Genomic DNA, 26,073 nt, shown 5'->3' with positions numbered 1-26,073 from the left:
TCTTTGGACAGGTCCAAAAATGGTAGAATACTGGGATGCAGTCTTGACAGAAATAATAATAAAATCATTGGATACAACAACAACAACAACAACAACAACAACAACAACAACAACAACAACAACAACAACTGATGTTAACTACCAAAAGGTCCTTTAATTGCATGGTTTGGATATCTTAAAAGACTGGTATCCCAAGACCTAGAAATGGCAATGAATCTTCTAACAGATGCTTGAATGGCCTTTTGCCAAAAACGGAAGAAAAGCTAGATGCTCCCACAATAGTAGCCTGGTTAATAAGAATCTGGGAAATATATTAACAAAGAAAGAAAGCAGCTGGAGAATAAATTTGTTGAGAAATGGCGTGCGCAAGATGCAATGAGTCCGTTCACAATTACTAGTGACATATAGTTAGCATTAAATGAAGGCAAAGAAACAATGGGAATGTAATCAAACAACAAATAACATATCGGTATATACATATATAGGCAGTTCTGATCATGTAGCACAATGATGTGGTGCCTATTTGAACATATAGTGGTGGTCAGTTAATGACTGAGCAATAAACTGATTGCAATTGAGATCTATAAAATACGGTGGGATTAAAAAAATTTTTTTAAGGGTTGGTTTGATGTTCCAATACTTATTGGAAATAAGCTACGTTAAAAGTTATGTTGCATCGTTTAAAGTCAATAGAAGCCAAAAGTGTAGTGTGTGTGTTACCCAGTAAATAGAGGTATCCTGCCCCAACCCCTTGATGACCGAGTGTGGAAATTCTCTGAAGCACTTAAAAAATGCACCATCCATTAATGTTAGATACACTACATTCTAGTTCGAAAGGGAAGTCACTTATTCCTATGCCCCAATATGCCTTGCTGGGACTGGAGATGGTTGCAGCAGGCATGGTCTAATCTCACTAAATCTGGGGGGGACGACCCTCAAAAAAACCCTCCTCCTCCTCCATTCCACTTTAAGACTCGGACATTTTGGCAGGCCAAGCAAGGTATTTTGCTCTTCCTTTTGCTGTTCAAGTTACTTAACATCCAGGCTGAAGACAACTTCCAGAGATTGCAAAAAAACCCGCTCCTTACTTTGTGACTATTCTGTCTGGCCCTAATAAAGGGCATTTTCCCAGATGACCTTTTATTGAGCATTCATCCCGACTGGTTTGCAGCGTTATCCAAAACTTTCCACCGCCATTTTCGCATCACTTTCCTAACGGCAAAATGAAAGTCTTTGGTGGGGAGTGAGTTTGTTGTGCACGGCCCATCTCCTACAGCCCTGAATTTGCTAGCATGTGATTGAATCCCACTTGAAATTAACAAGAGTCTGGAAGCACCCAAATATAATACGCTGCTGTCGCTGCTTGGATTCTCCCCCCCCCCCGCCCCCCAACGGACTAAGACAGCTTGCTGCACGATTTGTGAGACCTGTAACTATTTTTACAGCTCATGCTCCTCTTGAGGGCAAACTAAGTCCTTTGCAGAGCCTCCTCTTCCCCTTGGTTAAGGACAACTTGTCATTGAGAACCGTTTTCCTTTCCCCCAGCCTCAGCTTTAGTTCAGTTCCAAAATTAATTTCCCGCCCGCCTTCCTTGGAGTAGCCCCATTAATTGAAATAGCAGCTGCAAAGAACTGGAACAAAACTGATGCGGCACAGCACTTTGAAAAATAATAATCCAATGCAGTGTGACATTGCTTTAATGCAGCAGCGTCTATTGGTTAGTGGAATTTGCATGAGCATGTGAGAGAGACAAGGATTGATATAGCAGGAGGCTTTTTTCTTTTTTCGAAAGACTCCCCACACCATCCTAAGCAATGTACATTACAGAATGGGCTGTAAATCAGGAAAGAAGTGGAAACCGCAATGGATGTTGCCGAGTTTACAGTTGTTCCATTAGAACAGAACATTTGTTAAAGTGGATGTCGGTCCAGGAATCAAGAGGAAGTTGGTTCTTAACTGGTTCAATCTGGAGGCAGATCAGAGCGCATATCACCGGCTAGCAGAGAAACTACCGCACACCATATCTTTATCTTCCCCAAAATGATTCAAGGGAGCTTCTAACTTTTCCTCAGTAACAAAACAGGTTTATTCCAAATCTGATAATACAAAAGAGTAGGCATGATCCTGCTACAGTCAAGTGACATTTAAATACAGTCATACCTCGGTTTAAGTACGCTTTGGTTTGCCTTGCCGAAATGGGAAAATGAGATTTCAAGGAAAGGTGTATGGTGAAAATTGATTTATAATACCAACAAAAGACAAAAAGACAGATAAGTTCAATGATTGTTAAGTTACTTACTGTATGATGAAGCGGCGGAAGTCAAGATTGCTCCTGTTCTTTTCTATCTTTTTCTTCCCTCTCCTTTCTATTTCCTCTTCTCTTTTTGTTCTTCTTACTTCTTTTTACTTTTCCCTCTCATTTCTTCTCTTCTTTTCCTTTTGTCCTTCTTTACCCTTTTTCTTTCTTTCTTTCTTTCTTTCTTTCTTCTTTCTTTTTCTTTCCTTCTTTTTTCAAATTCTCTGTCATCAATATTTCGTTACAGTATATGATTTGTAACTATTTCTTATATGGATATGTATGTGCAAATTGTGCATATGTATTTTTATCCGAAATATTCAATAAAGATTTTTTTAAATTTTTTTTAAAAAGTACGCTTTGGTTTGAGTACTTTCAGTTTAAGTACTCCGCGGACCCGTCTGGAACGGATTAATCCACTTTCCATTACTTTCAATGGGAAAGTTCGCTTCAGGTTAAGTACACTTCAGGTTAAGTACGGACTTCCGGAACCAATTACGCTCATACCTCAGGTTAAGTACGCTTCAGGTTGAGTACTCCGCGGACCCGTCTGGAATGGATTAATCCACTTTCCATTACTTCCAATGGGAAAGTTCGCTTCAGGTTAAGTACAGACTTCAGGAACCAATTGTGTACTTAAACCGAGGTACCACTGTATTGGGTTTCAAAAGCGGAGTTTGAACACAAGCTGCTTGGCTCACTTCTGAGAATGTGTTTCCCTGCTTCAGCAGCACACCTGCATCCATAAAGTGGATTAGATGGTGTCCTTTACTCAAGGAAGAGGGACCTGCAGCCCTCCATGCGTTGTCAAAGAAAAAGTACAACTCATTTCCATAGAAACACAGAACCATAGAGTTGGAAAAGACCCTGAGGATCATGTGGTCCAGGCATAGGCACACTCGGCCCTCCAGATGTTTTGGGACTACAATTCCCATCATCCCTAGCTAACAGGACCAGGAGTCAGGGATGATGGGATTTGTAGTCCCAAAACAGCTGGAGGGCCGAGTTTGCCTATGCCTGGTGTAGTCCAACCCCCGCCATGCAGGAATACACAGCCGTTCCATATAGGGGTCAAACCTGCAAATCGGATGTTATCAGCACCGTGCTCTAACCAGCTCCCGGCATCCTTGGTCATTCTGGTTGGGGTTGAATGAAGTCTGACATCAGGTGAGTTTCCCACCCCCATTCTAACAGTAGTTAAGTGGCAGGAAAGAATTGTATTGGGTGATCGTAAAGAGTAATTTTTAACTCTGCGATGGAATTCTGCAGCGCCTCTTCTGCCCCAAGGGGGAAAAACCTTTGGGGTTTAGAGCACAGGAAAAATGCTAAAAATAGATCTGATGCCACTTTGTTCTGGGGGGAAAGAGTTTTTCCACTGTAGCTGGAGGCATTTTGTGTGCGTCAAGAGTCCCATTTCTGGTTAACGAAGCAATAACAGGAACAAATAAATAAATAACCATGATCCCCAAAGTTCACCTTCCTGTGCCATAAGACTTGCTATGGGTGTTTTTTAAAAAATAAAGCAAATGCATAATTAGCAGAAGGTATCAGGGGGAGAAAAGCATGTGCAATTAAACCAGGTTTCTTATGCAAAGCAATAGGACCAAGGCAGAAGCTGAAAAGCATAGACATTTCGAAGCCACACTGCCACCAGGCGGCAACCAGGCACCACTACATAAGCCATTTTTTTGGGGGGGGGGATCACTGCAAACTTTATATGTACTGCACATTTTGTAGACCTCCGGGTATAAGGCAGTATATAAATTCTAAATAATCATCATCATCATCATCATCATCATCATCAGTTGGTTACCTGTAATTGAGGTTCAGCAGGCTTGAATGATGGGAAATTCTCAAAGTTTGACTTATAGGCTGCCCCTGTTGCCTGCCAAGCAAGACTTGCTCACGGGCCGTAAAGGTAAAGGGACCCCTGACCATTAGGTCCAGTCGTGACCGACTCTGGGGTTGTGCGCTCATCTCACATTATTGGCCGAGGGAGCCGGCGTATAGCTTCCAGGTCATGTGGCCAGCATGACAAAGCCGATTCTGGCAAACCAGGGCAGCACACAGAAACGCCGTTCACCTTCCCGCTGTAGCGGTTCCTATTTATCTACTTGCACTTTGAAGTGCTTTCGAACTGCTAGGTTGGCAGGAGCTGGGACCAAGCAACGGGAGCTCACCCTGTCACAGGGATTCGAACCGCCAACCTTCTGATCAGCAAGCCCTAGGCTCAGTGGTTTAACCACAGTGCCACCTGGGTCCCGCTCACGGGCCGTAGGACAGGACAAAAACACCTTTTCACCTTATTGTTTCCTGTTTAGAGGACATCTGAAGGCAGCCCTGTTTAGGGAAGCTTTTAATCTTTAAGAAAGTAGAGTATTTTAATATTTCTGTTGGAAGCCACCCAGAGTGGCTGGGGAAACCCAGCCAGATGGGAGGGGTATAAATAATAAATTATTATTATTATTATTATTATTATTATTATTATTATTATGGCAGCTGCAGACAAAGTACATCCGAGAGCAGCGGTAGGCAAGGTGGTGCCCTCCAAGTGTCAGTGTACCCCATCATGCCCCATCAACACAGCCAATGGCAAGGGAAGATGGGAGCTGTACTTTTAAAATCTGGGGAGCAGCAGTGTGGGCTATCCCTGCATTGGAGGCATTCTGTGGTAACTTGGACCAGATATGTGACTGCAGCAATGCAGAAAACTGCAAGCTGCTGCTTAATTAATCCTAGCTATGGAATACCCAAACCAACAACAACAAAAGGCCATTTGGGTGGTCCTCCGAGAGAATGGGATTCGGGAAAACCATCTGCCAAGAGTGCATTTGGATTCTGAAGAACTGAGAGTCAAGGTCACGATGATGCAACAAAAGATAGAAGACTTTTTATCCAAGACCATTAAGGGCAGTGTCATCAAGAACAAGGTAGGTCAAAAAAAGGTACCTACTGTTGTGTGTAGAAAACAAGGAACCAATGCAAGCAGCAGAAGAGGCGGGCCGTGGTGTTCTGTAGCAGCTGAAATCATAAAAGACCACCCAATGGAGGGCCATGCTTAGTACGGTAGCCCGTTGTCAAGTTTCAAAACCCTATCCCTATCCGGCATTAAATCTGGACTGCTAAAACATTAAGTGGCCTCTCTCCTTAGGTGAAACTCCAACAGGGATGTTTATTCTCAATTTCAACACCTGAAGCAGAAACGGCGCAGGTGGTTTCAAGACAAAACATCAGAGCATCATGTGGGCTTGTGGTGATTTGCTGTCATTGCATCCCTGTCTCTTTCTGAGAAACTTGTCATGCCAGATCAGCAGGGGCACAGCACATGGCACTCTGCCAGCTTTCTCTAGGTAGCTGGTGTAAGGTGGAGGGGCGAGAGAAACTGTAAGATGGAAGAAGGTTGTGTTGCCAGTGTGAAACGGAAATGGTACAAAGAGCCAACTTTCACACTACAGTAACTTACATCCCTAAGACATAGCTGCCAAGTTATCCCTTTTTTAAGGGATTTTCCCATATGCTGAATAGGCTTCCTCGTGAGAAAAGGGAAAACTTGGCAGCTATGCCCTAAGAGCCAGTTCTATTTGTATTCTTGTTGAATTGCAAGTAATCTATACTTCATCTTGCTACTCAGACATGCTGTGGCATTGTCCTTAAAGCCCAAATATGATACCAATTCGGGGAAATGTTTACAGAGCTCCAGAAGCAACGTGAACCTATATTTGGAAGTCTGTTCCAGCTAACGGGTAGACCTGCATGTTCTGCTTGCTACGTACTGTCTTTCGGCTGGCTCCTTCACACCGTCTTTCTCAAGCACCAATCAGCTACTGCATTCCCATCTGCCAAAAACCAGATATAGCAACTGGGTGATGTGAAAAGCTATTTTCACACATTGCCATGGCAATCTGCATCCTATCTCAATTCTTGTTGAAAGCAAAGTCAGCCGGCACCAAGCATACAAAATCACAGCAAATGTTTTAAGCAGAGAAGCAAGAAAAACGGTTGGTGGGTTTTTTAATGGAAAAAGTAGAAAACCTGATGGGGAAACACATCTATCCAAATGGGTACATGGCATTTCCCCATGTTGACTAAAAACAGATGTAGCAAGGCCACTCACAATCAGCTTGTACTTTTGCATTTATTTATAGCTGTACCTTGGAATGCGGGTGGCGCTGTGGTCTAAACCACAGAGCCTAGGGCTTGCAGATCAGAAGGTCGGCGGTTCAAATCCCCACAACGGGGTGAGCTCCCGTTGTTCAGTCCCAGCTCCTGCCCACCTAGCAGTTCGAAAGCACGTCAAAGTGCAAGTAGATAAATAGGTACCGCTCCGGTGGGAAGGTAAACGGCATTTCCGTGCGCTGCTCTGGTTTGCCAGAAGCAGCTTTGTCATGCTGGCCACATGACCCGGAAGCTGTCTGCGGACATACGCCGGCTCCCTCAGCCTAGAGCGCGAAATGAGCACTGCAACCCCAGAATTGTCAGCGACTGGACCTAATGGTCAGCGGTACCTTTACCTTTGAAATTGAACAGCCTAGTTCTCAAACGTTTTGGATCTCAAACAATCGAAACCCGGAAGTGACTGTCCTAGTTTTCGAACGTTCTTTTGGAAGCCAAACATCCGACGAGGCTTCCAATTGGCTGCAGGAGCTTCCTGCAGCCAATCAGAAGCTGCGCTTTGGTTTTTGATAATTTGGAAGTCAAATGGACTTCCGGAACTGATTCCGTTCGATTTCCAAGGTATGATTTTCTATTCAGCATAAATATCTTACCTGGTGTTACACTCCCCCCTGCCAAATCCCATAAACAAATGTATCCGTTCTCATGGTACTTGAAACTGCATTGGAAATAATTTTAAAACACAGCAACCTGAGGTAGTAAGGAAGCTTCCAGGGCAAGATTAATGAGTTCTCCACAATACAAATGTAACAGATTGGACATGGGAATCGACATGCAGACAAGGCCCAATTAGGTCCCAAATTTTAATAGGATCTGAGATTTTCAGCTGATGATTCTATTAACACTGAAACCCTATTTTAAACTAATTCCCCAGCACCTGAAGTAGGCCTAGGAAAGACCTCTACCTTTCAGAGCGATACCTTTCAGAGCAGACCATGCTTAGGTTGGAACCAGTACAAGGCACTCGCTGCAAAGGACATTTGTGTGTCTCACTGTGGGAACAGAATCGTATTGATTCCTCTTGCGCCATTTCCCCCACACCTCATGGCATGAACCTACTTATCATTCTGCCTTCCACAAGCAGAATTCACTTGGCTCCTTGCAAAAGTATTTGCATATCTGCAGAACTCAGCTGCTTCTCATTCCTTTATGCAAAAGTATGATTCCATCCCCATGAAAGCAGCCACTAGTCATACAAACACTGTATTACAGTAGGGCAAATATATATATAACCCCTCATGTTCAAGTTGTCCAATGCCAGGCAATCTGCAATTAGGATGTACAGCTAGAATCCTCATTGCTGATGTCTAGTGCTTTTTCTTCCTTCTTGGCAACCAGAGTTTCCTCTAAGCTAGCTTCAGCAATTCTGTGGAAATCCTACAGATCCATTTGTACCCATTTGTACCCACGTTGTACAAACCCAAGTTCTCCAAAGAGCAGCAGCCTTCTGGTAATTATGGTAATGGTTTAGAAATCCGAGATAAGTCTTAAACGATGTTTCTTGAGTATCAACCTCAAAATCTCATGGCATTCCTAACAGCTGATATGTGGGAAGATGAAATCCAACCTAAGCTATAGGAGCAAAGTAGTATTTAATTGGCTTTCTGAAAGCATGCAGTTCACTGTGAACAAAATGTAAGATGAAAAGGGTCCCCAAAGCCACCTTTTCCAACACTCTGAACTAAGGTAATGTCAGGGATGCCCAACTTTTCAAGGAGCCAGCTGCCTGAAACATTAGCTGCAGGTTGTCCATTTACATCTTTTGAAATGGAACTAGAACATGATATTTTTTTGGGGGGGGGAGAGACAGATAAAAGGCCGAGAGTTCTTCACAAGGGTCATGTGTGCCTAGCAAGCATTTGGGGCGTTTCAAATGCCTGAAAGCCCAGGCCAGTCACTGCACTGCTAGAACTGCATTCTTCTCAATTTGCACAGTATGGCCAAAACTCCTCTATTGTTCATGGGGAACAGGAACACAGAAAAGTTGCCTTTTACAGAGTCAGATCATTGGTCTGCCTGTCTGGCAGTAGCTTTCCAGGTGGAGCCCTACCTGGCAATGCCAGGGACTGATATCTACCCACTGAGCTCTATTGCCAGTAACTGCCCCAGGCCTACAAGCAGTTCTGCTCTTCCTCCTGGGCCCTCTTGAATTTTCCCCATTTTTATGTTAACAGCCCTAGGAGGCGATTACCCAACATCACCCAGAGAGAGTCATGACTGAGCAGAGATTTGAACTAAGCGAGAGTCCAGCATTTCTTAGAAAGGTTTAAATATTCCTTTTAAGCCTTTGGGTTGCGCTATAGTGCCGGGGAACCGTAATCATTGCTATGCACACTGAATTAATACCGCTTAGAAAAGTACAAGAATGAGCGTTCAAAACACAGCACAGTAGAGTTATTTATTGAAATACTCGAAAAGGCCAGTGATGGGGAGAAAAATAGGTTTGACAGTGAGGAATTTCCGCTTATCGGGTTTCCTGACCTTCTTTTTTGTTCAAAAATGCCACCTACAGGTAATTCCAGCGAAGTATAGGATGCAGTGCAAACCATGCAACTAATCTACCAAGTAGAGAGTAAAGCACTGTGTAATATTTAGGCTCTACCCCATACACCCGGCTTTTGGGAGAATGGCTTGCGGAAGTGAGGATGAAACAAAACACTTTTGGTGAATTATAAACAGTTGTAATATACAAATTGATTGCGCGCCTCCCCCCCTTTGAAAAGTCTGCAAAACACAATGGAGTGGGAAACAAGAGAGTTGCGGAATGGCACACAAGAGTCAAGATTCTGACAAACACACGGATGGTGCTGGCTGCTCTTCTATCGGAGGGAATGCCCAGCTCTCCTTCTCTGCCCCCCCCCCCAAGCCGGGATCCTTGACCTGCGGCACATTTTGCTGCTTAACCTAGGATGTAAAAAATAATCAATCCAAGTCCAATTAAAGCTGCAGTGGGAATGAAACACTTGTGAAATAAGATCTGTGGGGTAAAGGAGCAGTTCAGTTACTGAACGAGGAGGGAAATCAGCCCTCCCCACAAGCACTGTGAGCCCAAAGAGAGAACGTCATACACCTGTGAAATAAATAAATGAATGGTGATCCTGGACTTGAACCTACATTGCTTAAAACAAATTCTAATTACACTCTCGCTCACTCCATTTGAAACATCAATTAATGCCAATTATAATAACTTTTGGGGACGTTACGCCTCGCCGCCTTAATATGTACAAGTTATATTTACAATAATTCCCTTTGGGCCTTAACAAAATGTAGCCATTTTCAGTTAGCCACTGTAATGCAAAAAAACATCTTCCACAACCATTGCAATACTGCAAGTTTAGAGCTATCGTTTAAAATAATCTTATTCATGAATTACAAGTAATAAAGTAACTCGCATATATAAATATTTCTAGCGGATTTAGAATGTACATAAAAGTTTCTTTTTCTTTCCCTTTTGGTAGGCCCCTCCCCTGCGAGAAACGTGCTTTTCTTCCAGATCACCGCTGCTTTAGTAATGCTCTGTACATGGCGAAGCCCAAAACGGCAAAGACTGTAGCACCAAAACTCGCTCGAAGCCAAAAGGTGGAGCTCTTGAGGTCTGCTTGCGTCACATGCCTGCAATACGAAGAGCATAAAAATATATATAACTGATTTTGCGGTGGCAACACCAGAAAGAAGACACACAGATAAGCCTGCTTTTGGAAATCTATTACACAAGTCAGTTTCAATCCAGTTACACAAACTCAATTATTTCTTGTAAAATCTTAGGAGTTGATGCTTTTGTTACAACTTTTCAAAGCACTGCTCGGTTACAGGAAAACCCGATGTGATATAATTCAAATTATCGCTTGATGAATCAAACTTATGGCGTGGAGGCAGTAAAGGGCTCAACGGGGGTGAATAAACGGAGACTGAATACTGATAAGGCAGAAGAACTTATGAGTAGTTCTAGTGTCCAGGAAATGTGGAGATGACCAGCCTGGACAAAATCAGGAGCAGGTGTGTGGCTTGGAGGTACTTCTAGATCCAATAGTGTCACTGGAAGATCAGCTGGCCTCAGTGGCAATATTTCCTGCTCCAGCTTTTTCAGGAACAGGTAAAGGTAAAGGACCCCTGGACGGTTAAGCCCAGACAAAGGCGACTATGGGGTTGCGGCGCTCATCTTGCTCTCAGGCCAGCATGAGTAAACCGCTTCTGGAGCAACGGGACACCGTGACGGAAGCAAGAGTGCACGGAAATGGCGTTTACCTTCCCACCAGGGTGGTACCTATTTATCTGCTTGCACTGGCGTGCTTTTGAACTGCTAGGTTGGCAGGAGCTGGGACAGAGCAACGGCAGCTCACCCCGTCGTGGGGATTCGAACTGCCAGCCGTCTGATTGGCAAGCCCATGAGGCTCAGTGGTTTAGACCACAGCACCACCCGCATCCAGCTATTCCAGGAGCAGGACCGTCTTGCCACAGTGACCCACGCTTTGGTAGCCTCATGCCTGGATGTGTGTAGGACTTCCATTGAAAACAGTATGGAAGCTTCAGCTAGAGTTCTAGGTGGAATCATATTACACCTATTCTCATAATTAGGCTCACTTCAGTGTGTTGGTATCAACTTATAAAGCCCTGAACAACTTAGTGCCCAAATCCAGGAAGGACCTGCCCCTGTATCTGTTGGCCCAGGCCTTAAGATCTACAGGGGAGGCTGTTTTTTCAGTCCTGCCAATGAGCACTGCTTGTTGCACCGTGACATGGGATAGGGTCTTGCCTGTGGTGGCGCTCTACCTGTGGAACTCCCTTCCCTTGGAGGAGTGCCAGTCACCCTCACTGCTGAGTTTTCACAGAAAACTTTAGATATATTTCATATCTCCAGGCTCGACGTTTTGTGCTGGATCATTAATACAGATCTGCTGATGGACACTTTCAATGTGATTTTGAACTTCTAGGTTTCAATGCATATGTTGGTTTCAGTGATTTTATTGTACTGTTTGCTGTTCTGTTAATGTGAACAGCCCTGCGATCCAAAAGCAGTCTATAAATAGAAGAAAGAAGTAATAGATAATCAAACGTAAGATTCATGCATTCATTTAAGAGGCCAATATATGGCATAAACTCTAATCCAGAAGAAGCTATTACTGGCTGAAAGGGGTGGAGCTGGAAGTATTTTTGCAGATTGCCCCCATTAAGCCTTAGAAATCTGTTCCGCAGGGTTGAGAGACCCTCTGGAACAGTTCAAGTCGCTGGGGGCTTCAAGAGGGGAACTGGCAGTGGCTGCTTGCCCCTCCTCCACTGGCGAAAGCCTCCACTGAATTGGAGCTACAAGAAAATTCTCAAAATGGGATGAAGTCTGGGAAAACCAGACTTGCGGAGATACTTTGGCTATAGAACTTTGGTGCAGAATTACACACTAAGATATAACCAATAATTATCTCTTGGTGCATTGGGCTCAAGTGGATCAGAGTTGCAGTCGATGCGTTAAAATTGTCTTGCTATCATTTCAAATGCTTGAACTCCCATTTTTGGGGACCTTTTGACAATTTAAGCTGCTATTTTCTCATGAAACAAAATGGGCCGGTTTGAACTGACAAGTGCAATACTTTCCAAAAGCTAGAGCAGCAAAATGCCTGCAAATGTATTTATCATATCAAAACAACACACCATCAGGGCCGGCCATAGGTATTTTAACCTCCTAGGTCTACCCTCTTCTCCCTAGCGCCCACCCCTTCCCCTTTGGAGCTGTCTCTACGGATACCAAGGACTGGTTTAGATAACATATGCACAAACTCATGCTGGTGATTCCCAGGCTACATTAACCATCAGCTTCGCAAAACACCTAGAGAGGGGTGCTGGAAAAGTGCTCTTGGGTGGCTTTCATGTGGCTATTAAGAGCAATTGTTTTTATTTTCTTTGTCCTATCTTATAACTGCAATATTCCCATTTGCTTCCTGGTTTGCATTTTTATGTTCTTGCATGTTTCCTTAAAACTTCAATCAAAGTCGTCTTTCAAAAAAAATTGTTAACAGCATTTTCGTAGTACAATAGACAACTATCAAAATTATCGCCCTCCCTCCTCCTCCTGAATCATTTTCATTTTTGGCCCATGTGTAGTAATGGCACAACTGGGGGACTCAGTTGTACCTCTTGATGCTGCCACATTTTGACATCATAATGCTGTGACAACGGTAATGTGAGCTAAGAGGTTAGTGAGCCAGGCCTTGATATCAAACGAGGAAAACAAACTGCAACAGAAGAGCATGGGTATGGTAGATGAAAGGAAGTCACAATGAGCTTGACAAGACCAAAGGAAAACACAGAACCAGTGACCTGGAAGCTCCCAACATGCACCATTTCGTGAGCATGCTCAGCTCGCCCGGCTAAAATAAGGTGGCTTGCCACAATGCGACAGACACGTTCTCAAGCACAAAGGTCACTGCAGCGACCTTAGTTCAAGGCACACCGATTCTCAAATTGAGTGTTACGGAACTGATTTAGGACTCTGCCCTATAGAACAAAAGCCTAGAAAGAATTTTCTGGCCTAGGCGCTTTAAAATCTAAATTAGAAATAATGGGGAAACTTCTAAAGTACACGAGGCAGACATCTAAGTGCACGTACACCCTAACAGACAGAGCAGGTTTCAAAGTGCAAGTTCAAAAATGACTAGGGCTCCTTCAATAAAAGCAGGGATTATACAACTGCTACACACTGTTACACAAGGAGGCCAAACCAGATTGAGTTATTCTCCGGGGATCTAGGCAGCACTCCAAGCGCATCCCAAAATCCCATGCAAATTAAGTGCTTTGCCTATTTATTGCGGGCGATCAGTGAAGCCAGGTACAAAACCACCTACAGACAAACTCAAAATCTTTTTTTGGGGGGGGGGGTGAACTTCAAACAGATTAATGGCAATTGTTTCTAGCATGGGGTTAATTCTAAGTATTTTAGAGCAAGGCACTGTCTGAGTTTCCCCTGTAGGGAAAGATTAAGTTAAGACTGCGTTACCTGTCTTCAAGTAACTGAGGATCAAGGGATGACTCCATGAAGATGGAATCCTCTACAGAGCGGACGGCGTGCACCTGGTGAACAATACTGCTCTCCTCGTCTGATAACAGCATGGCACCCAATTCAGCTACAGCGGCTCTTAACCTTTTTTACACACATGCACACAGTGGGCAGTTCATAGCATGGCGAGAAACAGTCAAGTTATGCACCAACACAGCTTACAAGTCAGCTATCAGTCTGTTTTTTAATAAGGGGAGCCTTTGCTTTGTGTGCAGGTTATTAAAGTGGCACGCAAAAATTAATTATCAAAGTGGAAGGAAAGGAAAGTATTTTTTATTTTATTTTTACAGACATTCCGAGCAAAAGAATTGCCAGGTGACACAGAAATTCATTCTGCATTCTTGCCAAAGAACAGGTGATATTCCTCAGAGATATTTAACTCACGGAAAAACCTTTTGTTTGTTATCTCTGAAATGTGCCTTAATTGTACAGAAGGGCTGTTGGGAAAATTTGAAGTTAGATCACATGGATTGGTTTTTTTTGCTTCCAAACTTAAATGTTCCGTATTTAATTTGTTTTCCTTCCGCTTGTGTAGAGATTTAAGGTTTTTAAATGCATGGCCCAATATTAAAAGGATCCACACTCAATCATTATTCCTGAATTTGTGTTGTGTTTCTGTAGGCTTGCTTTGTTTAGTTTTACAGTATGCATGGAAACACTGCTTTTTTGAATAAAGCATAGAATTACCGTACAAGGTCAAGCGGTGCCATCATAAGGGCAGAACGTTACGCCACAAAACAGGTTTCCTAAATGTGCCTACCGCTAATGAAAATGAGAGGAGGGTATTTGGATGGAGGTGCTTGGTGTTTCCTTTGCCAACTAATTCCCCCCCTACAAATGCTCCTAGCCTAGTGACAAAGCAAAAATAGCAATTGGAGCAGGCACAGAGGAGAATCAGCTGTTAACCTTGGTCCCTCATTAGCATTAAGAGGTGTACATGAGCCTGGGAACTGCCTGTTTTCCTCACAAAACTTGGTTTCATTCTAAGTGTGCCACTGTCTATTGTGTGAGTGTGCCACTGTCTATTCTACTGAGGTTTAAATATACAGGAAGCTACCTTAAGATCCCCATTCGCTAGGCAAGGCAAACATACTCAAGGCATACATACTCTATTCATACTAAATATTCATAAAGAAAAAGAAAGCAATAGCCACTCCTGGTCAACTAAATGCTATCCATAAGCAAAGCTCTTTGTTTTGAAACATATTTGAGAACTGGGGATAGTGATGTAGGAAAACAGCATCTGTTTACCCAAAGATATAAATTTCGCCTATATGCATTTTCAAAAAACTTAAGTTAGGGCCACTTCAAACATATTTACCTTAGAGCAGAATATATCTGTGCTGCCTTTGATGGGTGCTTAGTGCACTTCTGCACTACTTAACTGCTGGAACAGCCAGTCTCAAGCTTAGTTTTAGCCTCCAAGAACTGAACCCTAACAATTTCACCCAAAAAATTCCCGTGCTAGCAGAGATGCTCTGAGAACAAGCATACAGCCTTTGCCAGCACAAGGCGATATATTCCATTTATCTTATTTATTTCACAAAATTTATATACTGCTTGATAGTAACCATATTAAAATGATCAATAAGAGTTAAAGAACAAGTAATTGAAAACATATCAAAGCAGTCGAGTAAGGCAATCCTGCAAGTACACAAGGTGTCAAGGGCTTCATATACCCATAGTAACACTTTGAACTTTGCCTAGTAACAAATCGGCAACCACTGCGGATCTCTAAGCAGAGGCGTTATATGCTGGCAGGGTCTCACTCCCGTCAGCTGCTGTACTAACTGGATCAAGCACAAGGGAAGCACCACATAGAGTGCATTGCAGTAATTCAATTCTTAAGTCACTGATGCTCTAACCGCTGGGGTCAAGCTCTCTTGGTCCAGAACAGTTGTGCAGTTGTACCTTGGAAGTCGAATGACATCCATTCCGGAAGTCCGCTCGACTTTCAAAATGTTTGTAAACCAAATTGTAGCTTTTGATTGGCTGCAGGAAGCTCCTGCAGCCAATTGGAAGCCGCGGAAGCCCCGTTGGATGTTCGGGTTCCAAAAGAACATTTGCAAACCGGAACGATCACTTCTGGATTTGCAGCATTCAGGAGCCAAAAGGTCCAAGTTCCAGGGCGTTTGGGATCCAAGGTACAACTGTATGTTTTGTACCAGGCACACCTGGTAAAAGATGCTTCTAGCTACTGAGGCTCCCTGAGCCTCCAGTGACAAAACAGGGTCCAGAAGCACCCCAAGGTTGCTTACCTGCTCCTACAAAGGAAGTGCAGCCGCATCCAGGGCAGGTAATCAACCAATTTTTCAAAACATGGGAGTAACTCGCACACAGTGCCTCCAGGATTAAAGCACAGATTATTTTCCTTCATTTCTAAAGATTTCAAAGGGAGGGGATGTAAAGCAATAGCTGGATTATGTATTAGTACCCTATGTGATTATGGAACAGTGGCTTCAACTTGTTTAAGATAAGCAGGAAAGTTTTACAAAGCCATTTACTGTGCAACTTTAATACCCTATGAAATCTCTTTAGATCATACAGGTAAAGTATTAATAGAGAATTAGGCTTTTAAATTCCTTTTTTAAGAGCACATGCACAAGAGTTAACTAATGTTTCATGTTTCAATAAAACCATTTTTATTAATCAACAAAACAAGCATTTTATATTAATAAATGCAGCGTGTGCTTTCCAAAACAAAAGCAACAGATATTCTATTTTGTAAGCAGAGTGTACACTGTCAATTCAACACAATAACTGGGCTAACTAGCAGGCATAAGATGAGTCAATACACTAGCAGCATTAACTGAGCAGAACCATTAGTTTTGCCTGGGAACGTGATGTTATTCAACAAGCCAGGAACACGCAGAAGCCAAGATGACTGTCTATGCATTGTTCAATCCTCGCTCCCTCAAAGTTTTAGCAGCCTTAACTAGAAAACTGGGAAGATTTATGACGAGACTCCGGACTTCCTGCACTCTATATATGAGGAAAGCTTTATCACTTCACTAACCTGCCTTTAAACGCCCAAATAAGTCATACACATAACAGTAAATTAAGCAGCAGTTCACACTAGGCAGAATTCTACAACCATTTCTTTCCTTGGAAGTGACTGCATACAGCTAAGTTATCTGACTTTTTGCCACACACTCATGTCACAATGCAGAGATACACATCCACTATTTTCTTTTCCTAGATTCCTTTTCAGAAGCCTACCCTAACCTGTTTTGCACTTTTGAAACTCTGTCAGGCAGAGGGGAAATTGGATCTTTTATTCTCCTCAACCACACTTTCCCATAATTCTCTGAATTCCAGAGAGTTTTAAAAGAAATTTGAGAGTTTTTTGGCGACAAGACGGGGGAGATCCTCCTGAGAAAAAGGAAAAATGCAATAGGTGGCAAGTATTTGATTTGGACTAATTATTTATTTTAGGACACGGGTGGCACTGTGGGTTAAACCACAGAGCCTAGGGGTTGCCGATAGTGCAAGTAGATAAATAGGTACCGCTCCAGCGGGAAGGTAAACGGCGTTTCCGTGCGCTGCTCTGGTTCACCAGAAGCGGCTTAGTCATTGACCTGGAAGCTGTACGCCAGCTCCCTTGGCCAGTAAAGCGAGATGAGTGCCGCAACTCCAGAGTTGTCCGCGACTGGACCTAGTGGTCAGGGGTCCCTTTACCTTTAATCATTTATTTTACCTGCCTACAGTTGTATGTCTACTACTGAGTTGTAATAGGCCTGCCTGAGTAAAGAGTAAGCACAATATTGACAAGCTTTCTTCCAAAGACAAACCAAATGAATAATCAGGATCAGGATTGCACAGACTTAAATCTACTCTTAAGAACTCAGAGGACATACAGTAAGGCTTATAAAATGTGGGGAGGCTTCATAAGCCCCCAGCTACACATTGCTTCATACATGCTGAATTGATAATCCAACCTCTTGTCCAATCAAGCGTCACACTTCCCATTACCAAATGCCCATTCATGAAGGTGGAGGGAGGGTGAATCAAGCACATCAAAGACAACCCTCAAATGAAGGCAACCTTGTGGGTGGAGAGGTATGGGAGCTTGGAGAGAAGAAATGAGGGCCCTGCCACAATGACAGGCACTTGTAAATTAAAATGCCATGTGGGAAGGCTAGCCACTATGGTTGCTGGACTACAATTCCTATGATCCCGGACCAGTTGGGAGTTGGAGTCCGACAATATGTGATGGGCACCATTTTGGTTTTTTCCTGATCTTTGTAGTCCCAATGCCACACCTTTGGAAGGGGGCAAAGAAATTGGGAAGCATAATCATTTCCCACAACATTAGAGAGGGAAACAAGCCAAAGAATGGTGACCTTTTAAAAAATCTTCAGGGTGGTACAGTGAGGATATAATTGAAAGTGAGAGATAAGTTGGCTTCTCCAACACTAGTTGGAATCATTCTTGGTTCAGCACATAATCAATGCAACATACCGAGATCTTGATTCCATGTAACTGGAAATGCGCACCCCTTTTCCATTTATGAAACTCACAAAAATAAAAACACTTGGGTTTTTGCTTCTTCTTCTTTTTAACACAATGGCCAATCTATATTTTCTTTACGAAAAAGTATTTCCAATAGGCTTTCAGCTTCAAAGAATCAAGATGTGTGTGGGGGGGGGTTGACCTCTCAGATGGAAATTCCCACCATCATGTTGAGCTTCAACTTTACCCATGAAGGGATTCAGGCCAGAGTAAAACACTAAACATACCAGAGGAACAAGGCAACAAGGCAGACACAGAATATCAGCCTCCAATATACACAAGGCATGCAGACAATCAAATGCAAACAGCCAAGCTGATGGATTAGAAAGAAACACACACACACACACACGGAATTAGAAGGCACATTCAAAAACGTCGCATTCAAAGAGAGGCGCAAGAATGCAGCATGAGGAGAGTAAATGCCAGCCAGACAAATGAAAATGAACACCTAAAGGAGAAAATGAATGAAACAAAAATAATCCAGCATGGCTCAACTGTTTTATCGAAGGCATGTGGTGTACAGTATTTGTTCTTAATCAGTCGTGTTCCTAATCAACAGTCAGAATTCCTGGAAAGCTCAAACCAAGACTACTGCATTCAACTGTGCCAGGGGTGGTGAACCCACAGCCAAATAAGAGAGACCCTTTATTTTGCCCCAAAAACTTTCCCCAGGCCACAGAGTCTGCTTTACACCTTGGGCATTTTTGCCTTCCTGGAATCTGTCCTTGAATATGTCGATGTTTCTTGCTTGTTCAGAAGAAACAATGAAGAAGAGCCAACTATATAAAGATAATAATTTGTTGCTCCTCCCACTTTTGCCTCTGGCCCCGCCACCAGTGGCAACAGTCCTCAAAAGGGCCCCCCCCCGGAAAAGAGTGCAGCCTTTCGGCTGATAAAGGCCCCACACCCCTGCACTACAGGATATACTTCAGCATTGCAGTAATTTTCCATCTTTATAATTTCTTTTTAAAAGGTCTGTGGATCCAGAGCACTTGTTAAGAGTTCCTGTGAAGCATACTGTAGGCTTTTTGCCTCTGCTCCCCACACCGCTGCCCACTCCACCCCCAAGGGTGACATGGGGCTTACAATGTCCGTCTTGCAGCTCTCTGCTTACCAGCTAGAATAAAGTATCATTAAACTTCCAGGCTTATGGTCCAGAAATTCCTTTTCATAAAACTTCAATTAGTGGAATTGGGAACAGTTCCATCACAAATATTAGAAGTGTGTCTAATGTGTGTCTAAAAGTGTGTCAGCTCTAATTCAAGGCTGCAATGCTCTCCTCCTTTACCTTGAAGAGTCCCACTGAGATCAGTGAGATGTACAGAGAGGCACAAATACTCTGAAGTTTCCTGAGAAGAGACCTATTGCTGTTCTCTGAAACTGCATAACCACATATCACACTAGTTACAGGTAGGTAGCCGTGTTGGTCTGAGTTGAAGCAAAATAAAAAAAATTCCTTCAGTAGCACCTTAAAGACCAACTAAGTTTATATTTTGGTATGATACCAAAATATAAACTTAGTTGGTCTTTAAGGTGCTACTGAAGGATTTTTTTATTATTTCACATATCATGCTGTTCTTTCTATGGGACTCACACGTAAACCTCCCACAAGTGTGCCACCTAGTAAAATGGGGGCAGTGGGGGAAACAGCAAAACCCAGATAGGCTATGCTCACATCCTGAAAACCTGCAGGCAGTTTTGCATATGCACTCATGAGGTGACAGACCCCCTTTTTTTGTTTGTTCGGTCATGCTGTCTGGGGCTGATGGGAGCTGGAGTCCAACAGCTTCTCAAGCCAAGGTTCTCATAAACAGCGGCCGGGGTGAAAAACCTGGGTGTCTGCACTGTGCCACTTCAGTCTATGGGTGGGAGCTCACACGACTGAATGCTCTTCCATGCAAACACACCCACACCCAACACATCTAAAAGATTAGGTTCAGAATGAAATCATCTAGCAAAGCCTTCTCCCTGACTTGCTTATGTCTATGTGTAGCAATGCTTATTTTGTGGAAGAGCCGTGGGTACAAAAAAAAGGAGCCCGACAGGCCCAGGTCTCAAAAAATGAAGACAGAAAGTTATCTGGGGATTGAGGGGAAAGATCCTTATCGTCTTGCTCCCAAGTTCAGATTCTGCTACCCAGCTCTGGCTGAACAACCCCCCCCCCAACCTTGCTGTATTTGTATTTTCTTTTTAGTGCCCATCTTGATGAATGAGGAGAATGGTAAGATTTGAGACCTGTTGCTGGCACAGTACCATGCTCTAATCTAAACAGAGGCCAGGGAGTTGCAGGGAGGCTGGGTATGAGCACTTAAGCTATCCAGGAGTCTTCTGAAAAACAACCAAGAGACTGGCTTCCTACTTAAGCTTTCCCGCTTCAGTTAATAGCTAGCTCTGCAGCTGGAAGGAACAAGCGGCATAGATATGGGGCGAGGAGTTCAGATTATGGAAGACCCCCCCCCCAACACACACGAATACTTTCATGTTCCTTACAGATCTTCCTAATAGATAGTTAACGAAAAGCTGTGGTGAAATGTTCGTTGTAAAGCACAACTGCCTTCATGCACCCTGTGTGTGTGTGTTGCTAGCTGACGTTCCACAAATCAAGCTACAGAATGCATTCTAAACTTTGCTTTCCGAACACAGGCCACTAAAACAAGGCTAACCAGCTAAGGGAGTACACTGGTATACCTCGGAGATGTTGCAGGTTCGCTTCCAGACCACAGCAATAGAGCGAATGTCACAGTAAAGCAAGTCACGATTTTTTGGGGGCGGGGTCCCACTACATGTAAGAGTTATGACTGTACTATGCTGTCGTCTATTAAGCCAGGTCCCCCCCTGGCTGCAGGGGTGGGGAGGGGGGGGGAAAACCCAGCTCCAGCCCTAGCAACACTAACCCCAGGGCCAGAAGAAGGGCAGCTGCAGCGGGGGGGGGGGCCTTCCTTCGCTGGGAAGCTGTCAGACTGCCTGCAGTTGCACCTGCATCCTTGCAAGAAGCAGCATCTGTCAAGTGCAATAAAACAAGGTATGCCTGTACCACACCATGGAGATATACTTTGATTTTTAACTCCCATTCATCTGCTGGGTCTGATTTGACACAAGTGAACACTGGCAAATCCTGTTCTATGTTTGCAAAAAAGAAAAAAAAGGATTTAGCAGACACAAGGAGCAGCGTAGGTAAGCTGCGGGACTGTTTATAATACAGTAGGCCTGCAACTCACGTTCCAAGGATCGTGCCCTAAAGCCAAAATTGTGTCTAGTCTAAAGCCATTGGGTTTAATGGCGGGTGGGATTGCCAAAGTACTTTTTTCTGGAACCTTTCAGCCCTATTATTATTATTATTATTATTATTATTATTATTATTATTACCACTCGCATAAAGCTGAATGCATCCAGGTTGCGGGCTTACTGTACTAAAAAACTATTCAGCCAGTGTTAGTTTGTTGCTAGTAACGTTCTGGAAAAAATATCTGAATGTCTTGAACAGAGAACGATTCGCCCCATCTGCACTCGTAAAACTTATGTAAGTAGGGATTATTTTCTAAAGGAGGAATTTGTTGTTAATGCCACAGATCTCATCGCACCATATCCATTCGCAGGGACCAAGCATTTGTGCTCTAAACTCTGGAAGTGATTTTGACTCGTATCGATCAACCAAAATATACACACGTTTAGACTGTACAGTGGGGGTGTGGAGGTTCCAGCAACTGGAAGCTCTCCGTCAAATCTAGCCCTCTAAAAGATGTTAATTAGCCACCTGGCTGCTGAACAAGAGGCAAAATTGTGGTGAAAATGGTTTCAGAGGTAACAGAACACAATGGCAAGTCATTTTTATGGTCGAGGGCACCACTGGTCCACTCCCTTGTCCAAATTGCCTTGTGGGAAACTTAGCTGCTGACCAGGGCTGTACATGTTTCTCATGTCTTAACTCGCCTGCACATAGAAATTTTAAAATCTACATTAAAGCTGCATATATATCTAACAGTACAGCTATTTTGTATGAAATGACTAGCAAGGGCTTCTTGTTGTCCCCCCCCCCGCCCCCCGAAGCTCTCTAGCAAGCTACATTAAGCTCCTCACATTGTTGTACTTGCTAAATGGCTGAGATTCAATATGCCAATTAGGATAAGCGCTACCTAAAGAGAAAGCCTGTATTTCGGGTACATTTGCCTGCTCAATGGATATGGAGCAAAGTGCCTGTGTCTCAGTTACAAAGTTCAACCATTTGTTTCAATAAAAGTACTTTTAAAGCACGCCTGGTACCTAGTAAATAAAAATCAAAGACCTGTTAAGAACTGCGGTGAAGAGTTTGTTCTTTACAGATTGCAGCAAGTCTGAGTTGAGGAGGTTCTGACAGATGCAAAACGTACACCTGTTGCAGGTGCACATACAGCGTAATCGGGCATGGCTGCAAAAACACACAGAAGGATAGGAGTTGAGATCTCAGGCAGAAACCAGGGCTGAGCCAAAAACCAAGAGCGGTGAGGATAAAACTGGTTACATTCCGGGGGAAAGCGAGGCAAGGGTAGGCTAAAGTTGTACAGATTTCCAGGAGGAGAATATTTTTAGGAAAGTGCATTGTGCCCACATGCCTGCATCCCCAACAAAAGGAAGAGAGAGAGAGTAGGGGGGTGTCAACTTTCATTTTATACAGAGCTTAGAAAGAGAAGCAGAATGTAATATGCTCTTGTTTAACAAGAGGCAACTCCTCCACAATCCGTAGAAAGAACGGAATTCAGTTCCTTTCTCTTGCTACTGAAACTGAACAACTTCATGAAGCCAACAGCTACCCTTACCTCTTCCATCCCAACCAACACACAACATGCTTAAGAATCGGGGAAAGAGAAAGGGAAGGTTAAGAAAGTCAAATACACTGTTGCATATATTTCTCAAAACATTTGACTATTCCAGCTGGGCCAAATGCATTGAAGAAGACTTTTAAAAAAAGGAGCCTGAGCTTAAGATGTCTCTCCACCCCACCCAAAATCTGGACTTCCTGGTGAAAGCAATCAAATTAACCATTTGAACAAGTGACAGCCATAACCCTTCAGCAATGATGTTCAAGTGCACAGGAGCACAGGAACATTAAAAATTGGTTTTGGGGGGAGATTTAGATTCATTCTCCATGAATCATTCACTATAAGACCGAGAAATGGAAAATGAATGTTTGAAGGTATTCTACATTTGATTACTAGCTGTGAGGACAGGGTTATTGCCAACTTTACTGAAAGATTTACAGGACATGTAGTTAGCCCTGGAGGGCCAGTCCCTGTGGCAAACACATGGTCCCTCAAAGAAAAACTGAAAACTGAAGATAAAATAAAAAGTTTCTGTTCCAGTGAAGCCTTGGACTGCACTGAATATCCACTATTGTACTATAATGAACCTGTCATTTTAAGCGATGTCTAAACCAACAACGCAGAGAAGGTTAGACCTACCAGACTCACAAAGTCTGCAGACTGAACTTGTTTGGCAACAGAGCAAGATGCTTAGTGAGAAACAGCAACTTTGAGAAGCATTCAATCTCTGGGCTCACAAGCATCTACATGAAATGTAGGATAGCTATTAAATTTGAGTAGCAACAAGTGTGGTCCAAAAGACAGATAATCAAAAAGCAAGAGAACTCCTATGGTGCTGCTAGAGAAAATATGGTGCAAGTACCGCAGAAAACTATGACAGTATTAACAATGAATGTAGGCTGGCTTGTTTTAGCAACTGTGCAGCTTGAAACCTCCTGAGGATATTGCATTTTTTCACATCAATATCTACCTTTCTATGGAGCAGAGCTTTCCAAACTGTGTCTCGCGACACGTTAGTGTGTCGGCTGCCTTGTGCAAATGCTCCCCACGCTCCTCCTGGGGCTGGAAAGGGGTTGTTTAACCTCCAGTTTGCTAGTAAAACTGAATTACTGTGTTGCGAAATGATGCATGTCTAAAAAGTGTGTCACCAACATGAAAAGTCTGGAAAGCTCTGCTATAGAGCTTACTACTGCTGTAAATACAGTGGTACCTCGACTTACGAAGATGATCCATTCCACGGCCGTCTTCGTAAGTCGAAGTATTTGGTTGCCGAAGTGCCGCTTCTGCACATGCGCTGACCGCGTGCGCAGCTTTGCGCAGGCGCCGACCGCACGCGTGGGGCGCGCGGGGCGAAAAGACTTCCAGGGTTGACGAGGTACCACTGTAAGTATTGTAATTAGGGTTTGTGTCATGTAACTTGGAGTAGTGTGCCTATTTAAAAAGAGGAGAGTTAAAAAATACTTTCAAGTTGCTTTGCTTCCAGCTTGCCAGGAGCTCCAATTCCGAACGGCAACTGGAATTGCTCCAGTGTCCCAAGCTGAAACCGTGCACTTCTTATTTGACAAGTTTTTGCTCTGTCCAGTATGTGCACCGATGTCTACACCCCAGCCTAGAAAACTGAGCCTTGTTTATTTTTTACTCTAGAAGTAGTCTTCTCTGTAGTTCTTCTCTGTACGGAGAAGAATGGGCCTTCTCTATAGTGGTTCCCCATTATATCACAGTCGTACCTTGGATCCCGAATGGCTTATGAGTCGAACATTTTGGCTCCCAAATGCCGCAAACCCGGAAGTGACTGTTCCGGTTTGCGAACGTTCTTTGGAACCCAAGCATCCGACACAGCTTCTGATTGGCTGCAGGAGTTTCCTGCAGCCAATCGGAAGCCGCGCCTTGGCTTCCGAACATTTTGGAAGTCAAACGGACTTCCAGAACGGATTCTGTTCAACTTCCGAGGTACAACTGTATATCTAATATGTTTATAGTTACAGGTAGGTAGCTGTGTTGGTCTGAGTCGAAACAAAATTAAAAAATTCCTTCAGTAGCACCTTAAAGACCAACTAAGCTTTCGTGTGTACAGGTATCTGAAGACGTGTGCGTGCACACGAAAGCTCATACCAAAATAAAAACTTAGTTGGTCTTTAAGGTGCTACTGAAGGAATTTTCTAATATGTTTATGTTTGTGTGTATTTTATATATTTTTAGGCGTCAGGCAAACGTTCCCCTTCAACCAAGCCTTTGGCTGATTAATATTCTACAGCCTTTTTAATGTGCTTGTGGGAAAGTGAGGTTACTGCTTTGCTGTTTTGTTTTACTTATTTTCATGTTTTTATCCTGTATTTTACTCTGTGAACCACCCTGACATCTTATGATAAAGGGAGGTATATAAATCTAATTTAAAAAATTTAAAAAAGGATTCGAAAAACATGCTGCCCCCGCATCACTGTGGTGAAACATAACTGTGATCCAAAGAACGAGTTTACACATGCCTAAGAGCTTGGCTACATCTAACAGGATTCGGGGAATTTTCTTTGAATAGCAGGCTATCATGTCACATTTCAAAATCTGTTTCCAATTCCCATCCATTTTGGAAGTGTTTTGCCATGTGGCATAGAGAACTGCTCTTGAACCCAGAGCCACCTTGGACACCCGGAACTAGTTTCACGATTCTTTGGAGCTTGGCCCATATATTTATGAAGGCCTACTGAGGAAATATGCTAATACGGTACACCAGGCATCCCTAAACTTCGGCCCTCCAGATGTTTTGGACTACAATTCCCATCATCCCTGACCACTGGTCCTCTTAGCTAGGGATCATGGGAGTTGTAGGCCAAAACATCTGGAGGGCCGCAATTTGGGGATGCCTGCGGTACACTGATAAACCAGATACCACCATGAGAGCCAAATACTCTCAAGTCTATATTTGAAGGTTGGGCTCTTCTTCATCTGTGAAAATACACACAGTATTTCCAAAAAGCAAATACTAATGTTTTACCTGAAGCCCATGTAAATATACCTGTTTTGGTTCCCAGGAACACTGCCCTTGAATCCCTGAGGCAAAAGCTTTGGGACATCTCACATAGTGACCTTCGATCCCAATCTTATGTAATTTGTAGCCCGGTCGCAGCTGGAATCCAACACAGGTACGACTTTCAGATATCCTCATACCTTAGTAATTTGTCTGTACCTACCTATCAGCATTTATTTACCAAAGCCAGATTAAATGTATTTCCCTTGGAAGTTCTAAATGGCAGACT

The 26,073-nt window shown here is 43.3% G+C and overlaps 1 protein-coding gene across 5 annotated transcripts in view; it reads right to left on the bottom strand.

Annotated features, from left to right (window-relative positions):
* Positions 1 to 8,835: 8,835 nt before the first annotated feature.
* The window catches only part of RHOT1 (ras homolog family member T1), a 50,237-nt gene continuing 32,999 nt past the window's right edge, over positions 8,836 to 26,073 (bottom strand). For 2 of the 5 annotated variants that reach the window (XM_035103860.3, XM_088662941.1), the window contains one exon: positions 8,836 to 10,081. In XM_035103860.3, coding sequence (XP_034959751.1) covers positions 9,964 to 10,081 — 118 coding nt within the window. In that variant the 3' untranslated portion in view covers positions 8,836 to 9,963. Of the gene's footprint in view, positions 10,082 to 13,454; positions 13,599 to 22,308; positions 22,432 to 26,073 lie in introns of all 5 variants that reach the window. The other 3 variants (XM_088662940.1, XM_035103858.3, XM_035103857.3) reach the window with 3 other exon arrangements.

This window comes from Zootoca vivipara, chromosome 2, assembly GCF_965207765.1.
Source record: "Zootoca vivipara chromosome 2, rZooViv2.hap1.1, whole genome shotgun sequence".
Taxonomy (NCBI): Eukaryota; Metazoa; Chordata; class Lepidosauria; order Squamata; family Lacertidae; genus Zootoca; species Zootoca vivipara.
This window is presented reverse-complemented; position numbering and strand designations above follow the sequence as displayed.